This window comes from Pinus tabuliformis, chromosome Q, assembly GCF_031772625.1.
Source record: "Pinus tabuliformis cultivar Carrire ecotype Pingquan chromosome Q, CPIR1, whole genome shotgun sequence".
Classification (NCBI taxonomy): Eukaryota; Viridiplantae; Streptophyta; class Pinopsida; order Pinales; family Pinaceae; genus Pinus; species Pinus tabuliformis.
This window is the reverse complement of record NC_142296.1, coordinates 1255219535-1255232604: the sequence shown is the minus strand read 5'-3', so window position 1 is coordinate 1255232604 and position 13070 is coordinate 1255219535. Positions and strand designations below refer to the sequence as shown.

At 39.1% G+C, this 13070-nt stretch overlaps 1 protein-coding gene across 1 annotated transcript; it reads left to right on the top strand.

The window, feature by feature from the left end:
* Positions 1–7455: 7455 nt before the first annotated feature.
* On the top strand, positions 7456–8196 carry LOC149224361 (phosphatidylinositol transfer protein PDR16-like). Its single transcript, XM_089388167.1, has one exon. The coding sequence runs from the start codon at positions 7456–7458 to the stop codon at positions 8194–8196; it is 741 nt and encodes a 246-aa protein (XP_089244293.1).
* Positions 8197–13070: the final 4874 nt, after the last annotated feature.

Below are 13070 nucleotides of genomic sequence, written 5' to 3'. Positions count from 1 at the left end.
GCAGATTTTTTGGTCAATTTTGGACAAAGTCAAGGGATTTATGGGCAAATAGCAGTAAATACTCGAGTGAAATAGGGGGGAGGATTTGTAGGGGGGTGTTTCCTTCATTTATGACCCCTTTCCTTGATTCCTCCATCAGCAACTTGGAGCACGAAGGTCCACATTCGAAGGGGCAGTCGAGCAAGTAAAACAGGACTGTTGTTTATCTCCAGTTCTAGGAAGCAGAACTCCTTGATTTTAGGAGGACTGTTGGAGGACTCCATTTGTATAAATAAGGAGGCTTAGAGCTTCAGTAGGTTAGTCAGTCATTAGTAGAATTTTTGCACTTTTGCGCAGCACTTGTTTAGCTTATTTTCGAGTTCCTTTTTTAGAATAGTTCATGTAATGTGACTATTATTTTTGATAATGAAGATGAAACAATTTTTGAGCCAGCATTGCTCTCTTTCAGAGGGCTGAAGCTCTTCAGTTAGGGACCCACCCAAGCTGCCCAACACCTCCTACTTTTTACTTATATGTTTTTGCTTTAGTTCATGAGTTAATTTTTGTTCCATAGATTCATTTTACTTTGTTAGATTAGGTTGCTTTTGATGGTTTGCATAGCTTTTTTGTGTTTCAGTTGCTCAAGTAGGTTACTGCAGTGATAGAATAAGATTCAAAAAGGCCAACAACAGGTCTTGATCTCCTTTCTCCCTTTCTGAGACTATGATTTGAGGTCAAGGCACTACTGCTGCCACCAAAAACACAGTTTTGCTCTTCCATGCAACTGTTAGTGTGATGACTTGATTTGGAAAGTTTGATATATTGATAAAGATTCAGTTGCCTAGATCATTTCTCATTCTTTTACAATAGACCTCTTTCCATGCTTTTTTGTTCAAAGTTTATTGTTCAGCATTTTCTGTTTGTAGGTCAAAAACTAGGTCAAGCTAGAGAAATTTATGTTTTCATAGTATAGTTAGTTCTTTCTTTGATTAGTTTTTGTAAGTCGATGTGTAGATCTCTTGCAGGACACCTCAACTAACCATACATCCATAAAACAGCCAGCACCAGCTCACTTCTCATAGATTTCCCAAGTCATTCACAACATTTAGCCAATCTGCCCTAATTTCTCCGTTTTTCTCCATAAGCTTTTCTTTCGTCATTTGAACAAATCCAACCATCATGTTCATTCTTGATCTTCCTTGACAAGTTCTAGGCACCTAAACACCTTCATCTAGCCTTCAGTTACCCTTTTCCATCATTTTCCACCTTCAAAACTCCAAAAATATCTCTCGGCCTCCTCCTGTAGATCCTCCTATAGATCCTCCTGTAGATCCCCTGCAGCCTTCTGTAGAATATATTGTAAGTGGTTTTTCGAAATCTGATTGCAGTGGAAGTCTTCAGAAGGGTACTAGGGGCTTCTTAGGACCTCTCCACACCTTCCTCCACCTCTGAAAAAGCCAACTCCATCTTCCTTTGCCACCAAACCTCTGCACAATCACAACCAAATAAATCACAAGAATAATAATTCCACATAAAAACACTTAAAAGTACAAAAATATGTTTTCTTCTCTTCTTTTCAGAAGTAGCTTGAATAAATGAAATTTACCTTTTCAGTAGTCAATGGCACTCACTTCATCAGTTTTCATCTCCTTTCCTGCAAAAGTAGGGTTAGTAGGTAAATTAGGGTTTGCAAGGGTTTGCTAGGGTTTGCGTTACATTTCAGTTTTCCTTCTCTTTCTGCTAGTAGAATAGCCTCTTTAGAGTTAGATTTCTTTCATCATGGTTAAAATATTCTTCTAGAAACTCATAGAAGTTGGCTTAAGCTCCTAGTGATCTTGTGTCAGCTGACCAAGTGACAACCTGCAGTAAGAGCTAGTACTTGTGCATACAGCACCGTTGCTTCCAAGTTTGTTACAAACTACCGGGTTGATAAAAGTAAAGTAGGAAGCCCCAGGAGTTGCAGCATTATTGCTACAATACTAGTGCTCACCATATTTTTGGCAACATTGTCGAGGAGGCATCAGAGTATTTTGTAATTACTGCTTTCTTCTATTTTCCATTGCAACATTCTGCTAAATAGTTTATTTCAACAAAAGTAGAGTAGTTGTCTCATTTCAATTCTGCAATTTCAATTCTACAAAAGTAGATTAGGCATTTGCCTGCTTTCATTTCAATTCTACAATTTCCATTTCAGCAAACGTAGATTAGGCATTTCCAACTTTCATTTCAATTCTGCAATTTCCATTTCAGCAAACGTAGATTAGGCATTTCTTGCTTTCATTTCAATTCTACAATTTTCATTCCAGCAAAGTAGATTAGTCATTTCCTTGCTTTCATTTTAATTCTACAATTTCCATTCCAGCAAAGTAGATTATTCATTTCCTCGCTTTCATTTCAATTCTGCAATTTCATTTCAGCAAGATCATTTCAATTAGTTGCAATTTGTTGTTCAATCCATTTCAGTTTTGCAGGTACAAACAAAAAAAAAACAACAAAAATCACCCAAAAAGAGATTTCCTTTCATGCCTCTTAGGAACAGAGGTAATTCAGGACAATTCCTACCCAACACCCCCACCACATCACTAAGTCACCCTTCTCTCTTCTTCGGTGGCAGTGATCCAGAAAAACCTATAGGTGAACCACCAGAGATATACGAAGATACTATAGTAGAAGAAGAGCAAGAAACCATTCCTCCTGAGACCATGGTTGAGAACATAAACATTAGACAGAATGGGGAAAGAGTAGAGGGTACCTTTCCCATCTGAGAGACCAATGGGGACACTAAAATGAAGAACATAAGTCCTTCAGCGTTACCTCACTTCCATGGGTTGACTACCGAAGATCTTGCTACCTTTCTGTTTGAGTTTGCTATTATCTGTCGAACCCATGACTATGCAGAAGATGAGCAGAAGTTGAAACTGTTTCCTTTTACCCTCAAGGATGCAGCATTGTACTGGTTCATGGGGTTACCTGGCAACAACATCACAACTTGGGCTCAGATGCAGCAAGCCTTTAATAACAAATATCGGGACTACTGTAGGTCAAAGGATACTAGTGAAGAAATATTCTGAATGACCATGGGAAGCAATGAATCCTTGGAGGATTATGAAGAGAGGTTTTAGCTCAGTTATAAAAGGGCTAGGTGCTCACTTGATCCCCAATCTCTGCAGCTGGTCCTGCTTAGAGGAGTCCTGGAAGACCTTATAGATACCCTCCATTTGCTGGCTGAGGGGGGGACATCTACCAACTACCTTACGAAGACATAAAGACTGTGTTTAGAAATCATTCTAGGGTAGCCAGAAAGAGAGGTAGGGTAAGTCAACCCTTAGCCAGTACATCCTCATCTAGTTCATCCCTTAGAGGTGAATTTGAAAATTTTCTGGAAGAATTCAAGAGTGAGATGAAGCAGACTCTTGCCATGCAAATGGATACCTTGCATATCAAAAGGAAACAAGAGGAAGCACAGAGGGCTTTGACCATTTTTTGTCCTAGGTGCACCAGAAGGCATCCTAGGAACGAATGTCCATTGAACTCTATAGAAGTGTGTTTAGTTTGTGAAGAAGACCATTCTATGAATTAGTGCCCTTCCTTTCCTGGACTTAAAGCTGCATACCAGGGGGCCGAAGGAGCCATTGAACCACTCTATTTTATGAACCAAAGGAGGCCACATGGACCTAGATCTTACCAGAAAAGAATGCAAGGGACATCCCAGACATATTATGACCCCAATCAAGCAAATTCCATGCCTTCTTGGGGCCCCCTTGCTCATCCTTCCTGGTCGACACCCCCTCCTTGGTCATATCCATCTCAATACCATGCTCATCTAGCTGCTCATTCGTTTTACTCTTATGCTCAGCCACAACCTCAGTGGAATGCACCCCATCAGGGGTGGAGGCCCCCGTACAACTCTCCTCCCACTCTTTTGCCTCCACCACCTACTCAACTGCAACCATTGCGTCCTGTTCCACCAAGGCAACTGCAAATACCTACCCAACCAAACCCAAACTTGAATAATAGACAGGCCCAACAAGTATATAGTGGGGAACATCATGCTCGACCTATGCTGTGGAGATTCAGGAGATTAACCTACAGTTTGGGAAGGTTCTCCCAGATACCCAGCCTCCCCCTAAGGAGGATGAGGAAGAAAAAGAGGAAAGTGAACCAAAAGCCATTCGACCCTTTCTTGAGAGATTAACTGAAACAATGCAACCTACCCCAGAAGAAACTAAACTTCTGGGAGAATTGAAACAATTATGTGTAAAGATACCACTTCTCCAAGCCATAAAGGATGTGCCTATATACAACAAGATGACCAAGGAGAAGTTCTTCAGGCACCCAGGCAACTGCAAGAGACATGCTCCAACTATCAATGTCATAGGACAACTATCCGACCTGATGTTGGGGCAGGTAATCTGTCTGAAATATCTAGACCCTAGAAGTCTTGTAGTCAATGTCCACATCAGTGGCACCATAATCCCGCATACCCTGATTGATCTAGGGGCTACCATTAATGTGATGACCATGGGCACTATGCTCAAGCTCAACCTTCAGGGTTCCCTGAGAAAGACCACAACAATATTATAGTTAGCAGACTGCTCCACCGTGACCCTTGATGGGATTGTGGAAGATGTAATGGTCTCCATCAATTCTTGGGAGTACCCTGCTGATTTCTTGGTTCTCCAACCAAAGGCAAAGCTCACTGGGTATCCTCTCATCCTAGGAAGACCCTCGTTGGCCACTTCATATGCCTATATTAGTTGTCGAGCGGGGAACATGACAATCAAGAATGGGCATATGTCCAAATAGCTAGCCCTATATCCTCTTTCCCAACCTTTGTTAGAGCATGATTTACCTCTCTAGTTGGAGGAGGAAGATGAGGATGAAGTCTATTCTGCACCACTGTGTGCAGTGGAAGCTACCATTGGGGGGCAGCCCACAAACAGAGGATGATCTTATTGAAAACTTGATTCAGAATCCACCCCCCAGTGTGTTGCCATTAGAAGAGCTGATGGAAGAAACTCAAGCCAATCCTTTAGTTGATCTCTGTGTGGCTAACCCGACCTCTCTCCGAGTTAAGAATGTGGAATTCGGCCTAGAGAGAACCTTGAAGATCAACTCATCCCTAACCACCTCTTAGGAGAAAGAACTATGTAGCTTATTAAGAAACCACTTGGATGCTTTTTCTTGGAGCTATAAGGAGATGAGGGAGTGCACCTTTAGTCTGTACTCATCACATTTACATTAAGGAAGATTGCAAACCAGTCAGGTAGCCTCAGAGGAGGATGAATCCAACCCTTAAGGACATTGTCAAATAAGAACTGGAAAAGCTACTGGATGCAAGATTCATCTACCCTATCTCTAACAGTGAATGGGTCTCTCCTTTGGTGCTAGTGCCAAATAAAAATGGGAAGTGGAGAATCTATGTCGATTATCGGGAACTAAAGAAGGCCACCAAGAAGGACCATTTTCCTTTGCCTTTCATAGATCAAGTGTTAGATGGCCTGGCAGGGAAGAAGTTTTTCTCCTTCCTAGATGGGTTTAGCGGGTACAACTAGATCCAAATTAGCTTGGAAGACCAAGATAAGACCACTTTCACTTGTCCTTTGGGTACCTTTACATACCGGGTCCTTCCTTTTGGGTTGAGCAATGCTCCCGCCACTTTCAAGAGAGCAATATAGAGTATATTTGCTAAACTAGTTCATGATGCAGTGGAAATATATATAGATGACTTTACCCCTTATGGTTCTAACTTCCAGGAAGCTTTGTCTAACCTGGGAAAAGTTTTGGACAAGTGTATTGAAATGAACCTATCCCTCAGTCCTAAAAAATGTGAATTCCTAATGACTGAAGGGACCGTGCTAGGTCATGCAATCTTTCAGCAAGGATTACAGGTGGTCCCCAACAAAATTTCCATTATCCAAAGGGTCCCACCTCCTCAAAAGGTAAGAGACGTTCGAAGTTTCCTAGGTTTAGCAGGGTATTATAGAAGATTCATTAAGGATTTTCGTAAGCTAGCCTCTCCATTGTTTTTTCTTTTGGGAAAAGATTTTGAGTTCATATGGACTGACAACTGTCAAGAGGCTTTGGATACCTTGAAAAGTAAACTGGTGACTGCCCCAATTTTGAGAGGTCCAAAGTGGGCCCTACCTTTCCACATTCACACAGATGCCTCGAACAAAGCAATAGGAGTGCCTTAGGGAAAATTGATGAGAAGCTACCTCATACCATATATTTTGTAAGTAAAAACTTGTTGAAGGCAAAATTAAACTACATGGTAACCGAAAAGGGGCTCCTAGCTGTAGTCCATTCAATAAATAAGTTCAGACACTATATCACTAACTGTCAAACATTTGTACGCACTGATCATGCTGCAATTAGGTATTTAATGAATAAACCAGATGTAAATGCTCGCATTATTAGATGGTTTCTTTTATTGCAGCAATTTGATTTAACCATTGTTGATAAGCCGAGTAAGGAAAATGTTGTCGCTGATTTTTTGTCTAGAATAGATCTTCTTGCAGGTGAAGAAGGAATGGTGGACCATCAAATGCTAGATGAACATGTATTTTCTATATCAGTACTCTCTCTGTGGTTTGTTGATATAGAAAATTACTTGGTTCCAGCACAGTTCCTGCCACACTTGTCCTCAAAAGAGAAGAGCAAGATCGTGAGGAAAAGTGCCCCATTCACCTAGATTGGGGGTAATCTCTTCAAACTTGGCCCAGATCATGTTTTGAGGTTGTTATCACTCAAGAAAAAATATTTTAAATTCTGAACATCATTTTTTTTTTTGAATTTGTCAAAGCGTTGGTGTCAGTTTTGGGTCTAGTCTTTTCATCTGGTTTTAGAGTCTAAGAAGTTTGAATAAGAGTCTTGTTAGTAAGTCAAAAGGGGTCGATTCTCTATTTTAGTCTATCATTGGTCTCATATCTCACATGAATATCATATGTCGAAACTCGTTTCAAAGCTAAAATTGTCTAGGTGATTTCGTAATGCAGAAACCTTGTCTAGGTGACTTCGTAGCGCAAAACACTGATTTTGCACTGGGCGCACTACAAAATTGGGGATTTGTTTAGATCCATAACCGATCTCATCCAGCTGTCAAATTTATCAAAATCTGTTATCTTTCTATATCATCAGTTATCAGCACATGCACTTTGCCTATCAACTCACCTGCTTATCCTCATCATTAGGTCATTAGGTGTCTTGGTACGCACAGGATGCAAGTTTCGAAAAGGAGCCGAGTGTTCACAATCATGATGATCTTTGGGTTCATACAGGGGAAGAAAATTAATAGGTTCTCAATTTAAATTCTTTGAAGATCAAGAGAGGCAGCTTTTGTGAAGTCAAACTACACTATAGAGACTATGGAGGCAGAGCGGATTTCTGTTGATCATGTTGGACACTTAAAACCCTCAGATGGAGATATAAAGACTGCAGAGTACTGGGAAATGGGAGATGAAGTCACTAAGATGAATGGATGATGTTGCTGTAGAATGTGAAACTGGGAAATTATATAGAGCTAATTATCTCGATCTGTCTAGGAGAACTGTTCTTTTGATGAAGCCTGGAAAACAAAATACAACGTCTCAAGAAAATCAATTGTGCCACCTGGTTTATCTTCTTGAGAATGCCATTATGAATTTTCCACCTGGCCAGGAACAGATGGTTCGGCTAATCGACTTCAATAGGTGGTCATTGTCCAATTCTACGCCCATTAAGACAGCTCGCGAAACTGCAAATGTTTTACAAAAGCACTATCTAGAGAATTTGGTTGTTGCCTTTCTGTATAACCCTCCAAGAATTATTGAAACCTTTCGGAAGATTTTCAAGTACTTTCTTGACCCAAAGACATTCCAAAAGGTAAAATTTGTTTACCCAAAGAGTAGGGAATGTACCAGTTTTCTGGAAGAAGTTTTTGATATGGATACGCTTGAATCATCATTTGGAGGAAAGAATAATTACCAATATGACCGTGGGGAATTCTCGAAACTTATGCAGCAAGATGGCTCAGATTCTACTCAATTGGCTGCACATCTAACCAGAATTCACAGTGCCATAAAACTGCTTAACAGCCGTATTAGAATTCTTCATCATTTGTTGTCAGCAATGCAAAGAGGGAAAGGACCATCAGAAGTTTGTGTCCCTTGCTACATCAGTTTTGAAGAAGGATTCAGTGGTGGTGAAACTTCAATATTCACATTCTCCAGAAACTGAAGATAACATGAAGCCAATTACCGATCTTCTCGCTGTTATTCGTCATGGACTTCGCACTCTGTTGGATGGAGTCAAAAGGATACCGTGCCAAGGCTTTAGAATTTCTAAACCAGTTAATGATTTGGTATGAGGCACAACATTTATATAGTTCACAAACAAGTAATACCAATGTCGAAGATTTTATTGAAGAAGTTGCTAAGCTGGCTGAAGCAAATGATTTGAAGTCAGATCGCTTGAGGTCTACACTGTCAGAAATCTCATGGGACTCTTTCAAGGATTATTTGCAAAGGGTTTCTGGTTTTTTTCATCGTCAGAGTTTGGACTTGGGTCAGGCGATAATGCTGTCATTACAAATGGAAGGGTGGTCCTTCACAAAGAAGACAGTTTTGTCAGTGATGATTTGAAGCTTCTGGAAACTGTAGAATATGATAGAAGAATCAAACCTGCAATAACTATAATTGAGTAAGCTGAGTGGGAAGGAGTAAATCCTGATGACCTAACAAGCAATGATTTTCTGAGTGATGCAATAATGGCAATTTCATCTACAATGGCTATTTGTTCTCGAGGTGCTGATAATGTGCATTTTGAAGTTCTAAATGCAAAATACAGTGCTTTGAATTCTAGAGTAGGCAATATCAGGGAGCAGATTTTTCATCTTTACACAAGGAAGCTGATGGGTATGATAAACCAAGTGACAGGACAGTAGTGCAGATCAGGTATACCTGGGGATTCTTTGATTGCGCAAACTGATGGAACTCAAGTCCAGCATGCAATATTCTATACACCTTGGTGATAAAGTTGTTCCCTCAAATTATCTTTAGGCCGAGCAACAAACAACTGCGCAAAAATGCATCAGTTCCTCAACATTTGACACTGGCTACAGATGTTTTTTTTTTTGAAACTTCAAGTTTAGGGGAATTTAAAGTGGTTATAGAATGGGTTCAAGGGATTTACAGATTGCAGAACTTGACACTCGGGCCCTTCTTGGAGCAGATTCAAAATACAACACTCATTCCAATGCTGAAGTTATCTCGATTCTCAGGTTCTTCAAAAATATTTCAGATAGCTGAGTATGCCCCTAGTGGTACTTAGCCAACAAGTTCTTGATGCTGATTGCTTTCATTTCCAGATCATGCATATCTCTTATCAGATAAGAGAAGTAGATGAGGACCAGGGACCATTAAAGATACAGTAGAATATATTAGACATATTACAAGACTGTGTTATGGACAGTGGTAATGTTTTGTTCGCTGGTCTCTCAGCGCTCCTATGCACTTTCAAAATGTAACTTTGATTCAATTTTATACCTTGGAGCAGAGAACAATTTCAACCTTTTTACAGTGAGGAAAAATAGCGATGCTGCAACTGATGAAGAGAGAGGAAAATTGGAAGTTGTAGGTGAATACCACTTAGGAGAGTTTGTTATATCTTATTAGGCATGGATCTCTTGTTATATGACTGCCAGATTCAGAATATAACCAGATTCCTACAGTTATATTTGGAACAGTCAATGGTGTTATTGGTGTCATTGCATCTCTTCCTCATGAGCAATACCAGTTTCTTGAAAAGTTGTCAACAAATATTTTCAAGGTGATGAGGGGAGTAAGGGGATTAAACCATGAACAGTGGCGATCATTTAGCTATGAAAGGAAGACTATGTTTTTGAAATTACACAGCAGTTTCGTAGCGTGCTACGAAACTACTGTAGCTACATGTTACAATTCGGTTGATCAATTATGATTGACAAAGCGGCAAATATTTTTGAAAGGTTTTTTCATCACACATGTACATGGGAAAGGCTTACAGCACATGAAGGACGTGGCACTCCAATAGATTTTTGACTAATTCAAGAAGATCAATATGGTTAATTATTTCTGAATATCTTTGAGGAAACCAAAAGCATAAAAATAGGGGCAGTTTCCTATTTCTCAACAACAGTGAAGAGATAAGATAGTAAGGGCCAACAAAGAGCTTTAAACATACATCAAGGCTAAAGCTAAAGGAAACCACTTGTCAGAGAATGAATCTTGATTGTAATAAATGCTATGTTCAACATGATGTAGAATTAGAATCCTAATTGTTTTAGGTTTCTAGAGCTGTCAATTAGTACTAAGTTGCTTTTAATAGTTAGTTTAATATGTCAATAGGTGTCATGATAAGGAGAATTCGAGTTCCCCTCATGCTTGAGGAGGAATCTCAGTTAGGTAGAAGAGCTCTATATATAGGAGAAAGAGAAATGTAATAAGGGTTGGGAAATTTATAAAAAAAAGCTCTGATATTTGGCTTATGTAAAGACTCTGGTTTTTTGGTAATACAGTTCTAGCTTATGCTTCTCAAGAATCATAAAGAGTTCAATGTAATGAGTTTCTTTTGTTGTCTTTTCATGTTATCCACAGTATTATGAGTACGTGATTACTTAGAAAATGCTAAATAGTGCTCTAATTTCCTTCATATACTCGTAAACTTCCTTCTATGTCTTTGGTGTGCTCTACATATGTTGAAATCTGAATGCCTTGACTTCTATGCAAAGCCAACCCTACTGTTAATATTGAATAATATATGACTCCATAGGCCCAATGGATACTTGTTAGTTGTGTTTCCACCATTTTCATTTTTATTTATTTCACAAGAGTTAGCCATCTTTATCATAATCAAAGATCATTAATCCTTTGAGAGAGCCCTCTCTAGTTGGGGAGGCTAAGCCTCAGCCTAAAGCAGGTTTGAAATAGTTACTTCAAGTCTTCCTGGTCAGCAGCCTTCTAGGGTCTGATTTTGAGATAACATTTTGGTGCGTCTGCCGAGAGTCTGAAGATTATTCATTCCCGAAATCAAGAGACTGAACTTCTGAAGGTAGCAGGAGATCAGAAGAATTTTCGAGGCTGCAAATATACCTTGGTGACTCCATTGTTGAAGAATTCGAAATTCATAGATTAATCGTGATTCCACTTGAGTTATGAAGGACCTAGATGCTACCATTCTTATTTCAAGGTATGCATGCATAAATTTTTCAGGAATTCATGGTTTCCCAAATCATTTTCGCAAAGATGCATATTTTCTATGGAATGGTCAAAAATTCAATGGAGAAGATTTGAGTTTAGCTTTGAAGCATATATCAGATTTCTGTGATTTTACCGAGCTTCTTAGAGTTAAACATGAGGATGTTTGCATTATGTTGTTCTATGATTCAATTCAAGGGAAATGTAAACGGTGGATTGAAAGCTTTCCTGCCAAATCCATTAAGTCATTTGAAGACTTTTGGTTTATGTTTTTGGAGGAATGGATAGATAGATCAGAGGTGGTGGCAAACTCTCCTTCAATTCAAGGTTTCAAACAATGGAATAATCATCATATTAATGAAGAAATAGATGAAAATTTTTCTTTTTCCTTGTCTTCTTATCTAAAATCATTTGACTGCAAGACAGAAGATAAGATGAAATTTTTGGATGAAGTTGTTAAGGACATCGAGAAAGACATTGAAGGTCTACAAGGTCAAATTCAATAATATAGTCTTCATGGTCATGATCATTCCTTTCAAAAGGTTTCTATGTCAGAACACAAGGAGAGGGTGTTGCTTCCTTTCTCTTTCGTGATTGAAGAAGAATACACTGTTATTGAAGATCAGTTGGCACAACTAGAAAGTTACGAGAACCATCAAGTTGATCATGTATTCTGGGATCCTATAGCTAAATACATGGAAGAGTTTTACTCTCCAGTGTTTCAGTGTTTCTATGAAGATCGGAGGCAATTTTAGTGGCAGTGGTCATCACAATATCATAGTGGCTCTGAACTCCGATGCAGTAGAAAAAATCAAATATCAGATAAGAAAAATGATTGGCTACATTGGAAATTTCACTTTGATTGAGCTGAAAGAAGTTTGAATTGATAGGGTAGGTAGGTGTGAAAATGCAAATAAGCTCAAGGTTGACTGAGCATTTTTCAGTAGATGTAGATTTCTTTCTCCTACAGTGATCATCAAGCTTAAGCCTGAGGTGAAGGCCCAAGAAGCTTGAAGGGGATGCTTGTCAATAAAATCTATGTTTGTTATGAAGAGGACAAAGCACTGGACCTGCATGTTCTTAGTGTACCACAGGGGCACACTATCCCAGGTGGAGCCACCTGTTATCACTCAAGAAAAAATATTTTAAATTCCGAACATCAATTTTTTTTTTTTTTTTAATTTGTCAAAGGGTTAGTGTCAGTTTTGGGTCTAGTCTTTTCATCTAGTTTTAGAGTCTAGGTAGTTTGAATAAGAGTCTTGTTAGTAAGTCAAAAGCGGTCAATTCTCTGTTTTAGTCTATCATTGGTCTCATATCTCACATGAATATCATATGTCGAAACTCATTTCAAAGCCGAAATTGTCTAGGTGATTTCGTAACGCAGAAACCTTGTCTAGGTGATTTCGTAGTGCAAAACACTGATTTTGCACTGGTGCGCTATGAAATTGGGGATTTGTTCAGATCCATAACCAATCTCATCTAGTTGTCAAATTTATCAAAATCTGTTATCTTTCTATATCATCAGTTATCAGTGCATGCACTTTGCCTGTCAATTCATCCGCTTATCCTCATCATTAGGTCATTAGGTGTCTTGGTACGCACAGGATGCAAGTTTCGAAAAGGATCTGAGTGTTCACAATCATGATGATCTTTGGGTTCATACAGGGGAAGCAAATTAATAGGTTTTCAATTTAAATTCTTTGAAGATCAAGCGAGGCAACTTTCCTCATATATTTGTGAAGTCAAACTACACTATAGAGACTGTGGAGGCAGAGCGGATTTCTGTTGATCATGTTGCACACTTAAAACCCTCAGATGGAGATATAAAGACTGCAGAGTACTGGGAAATGGGAGATGAAGTCACTAAGATGAACGGAT

What these genes read in the sequence shown, in the direction of transcription:
- LOC149224361 (XM_089388167.1), top strand. Translation starts at nt 7,456, where the DNA reads ATGGATGATGTTGCTGTAGAATGTGAAACTGGGAAATTATATAGAGCT.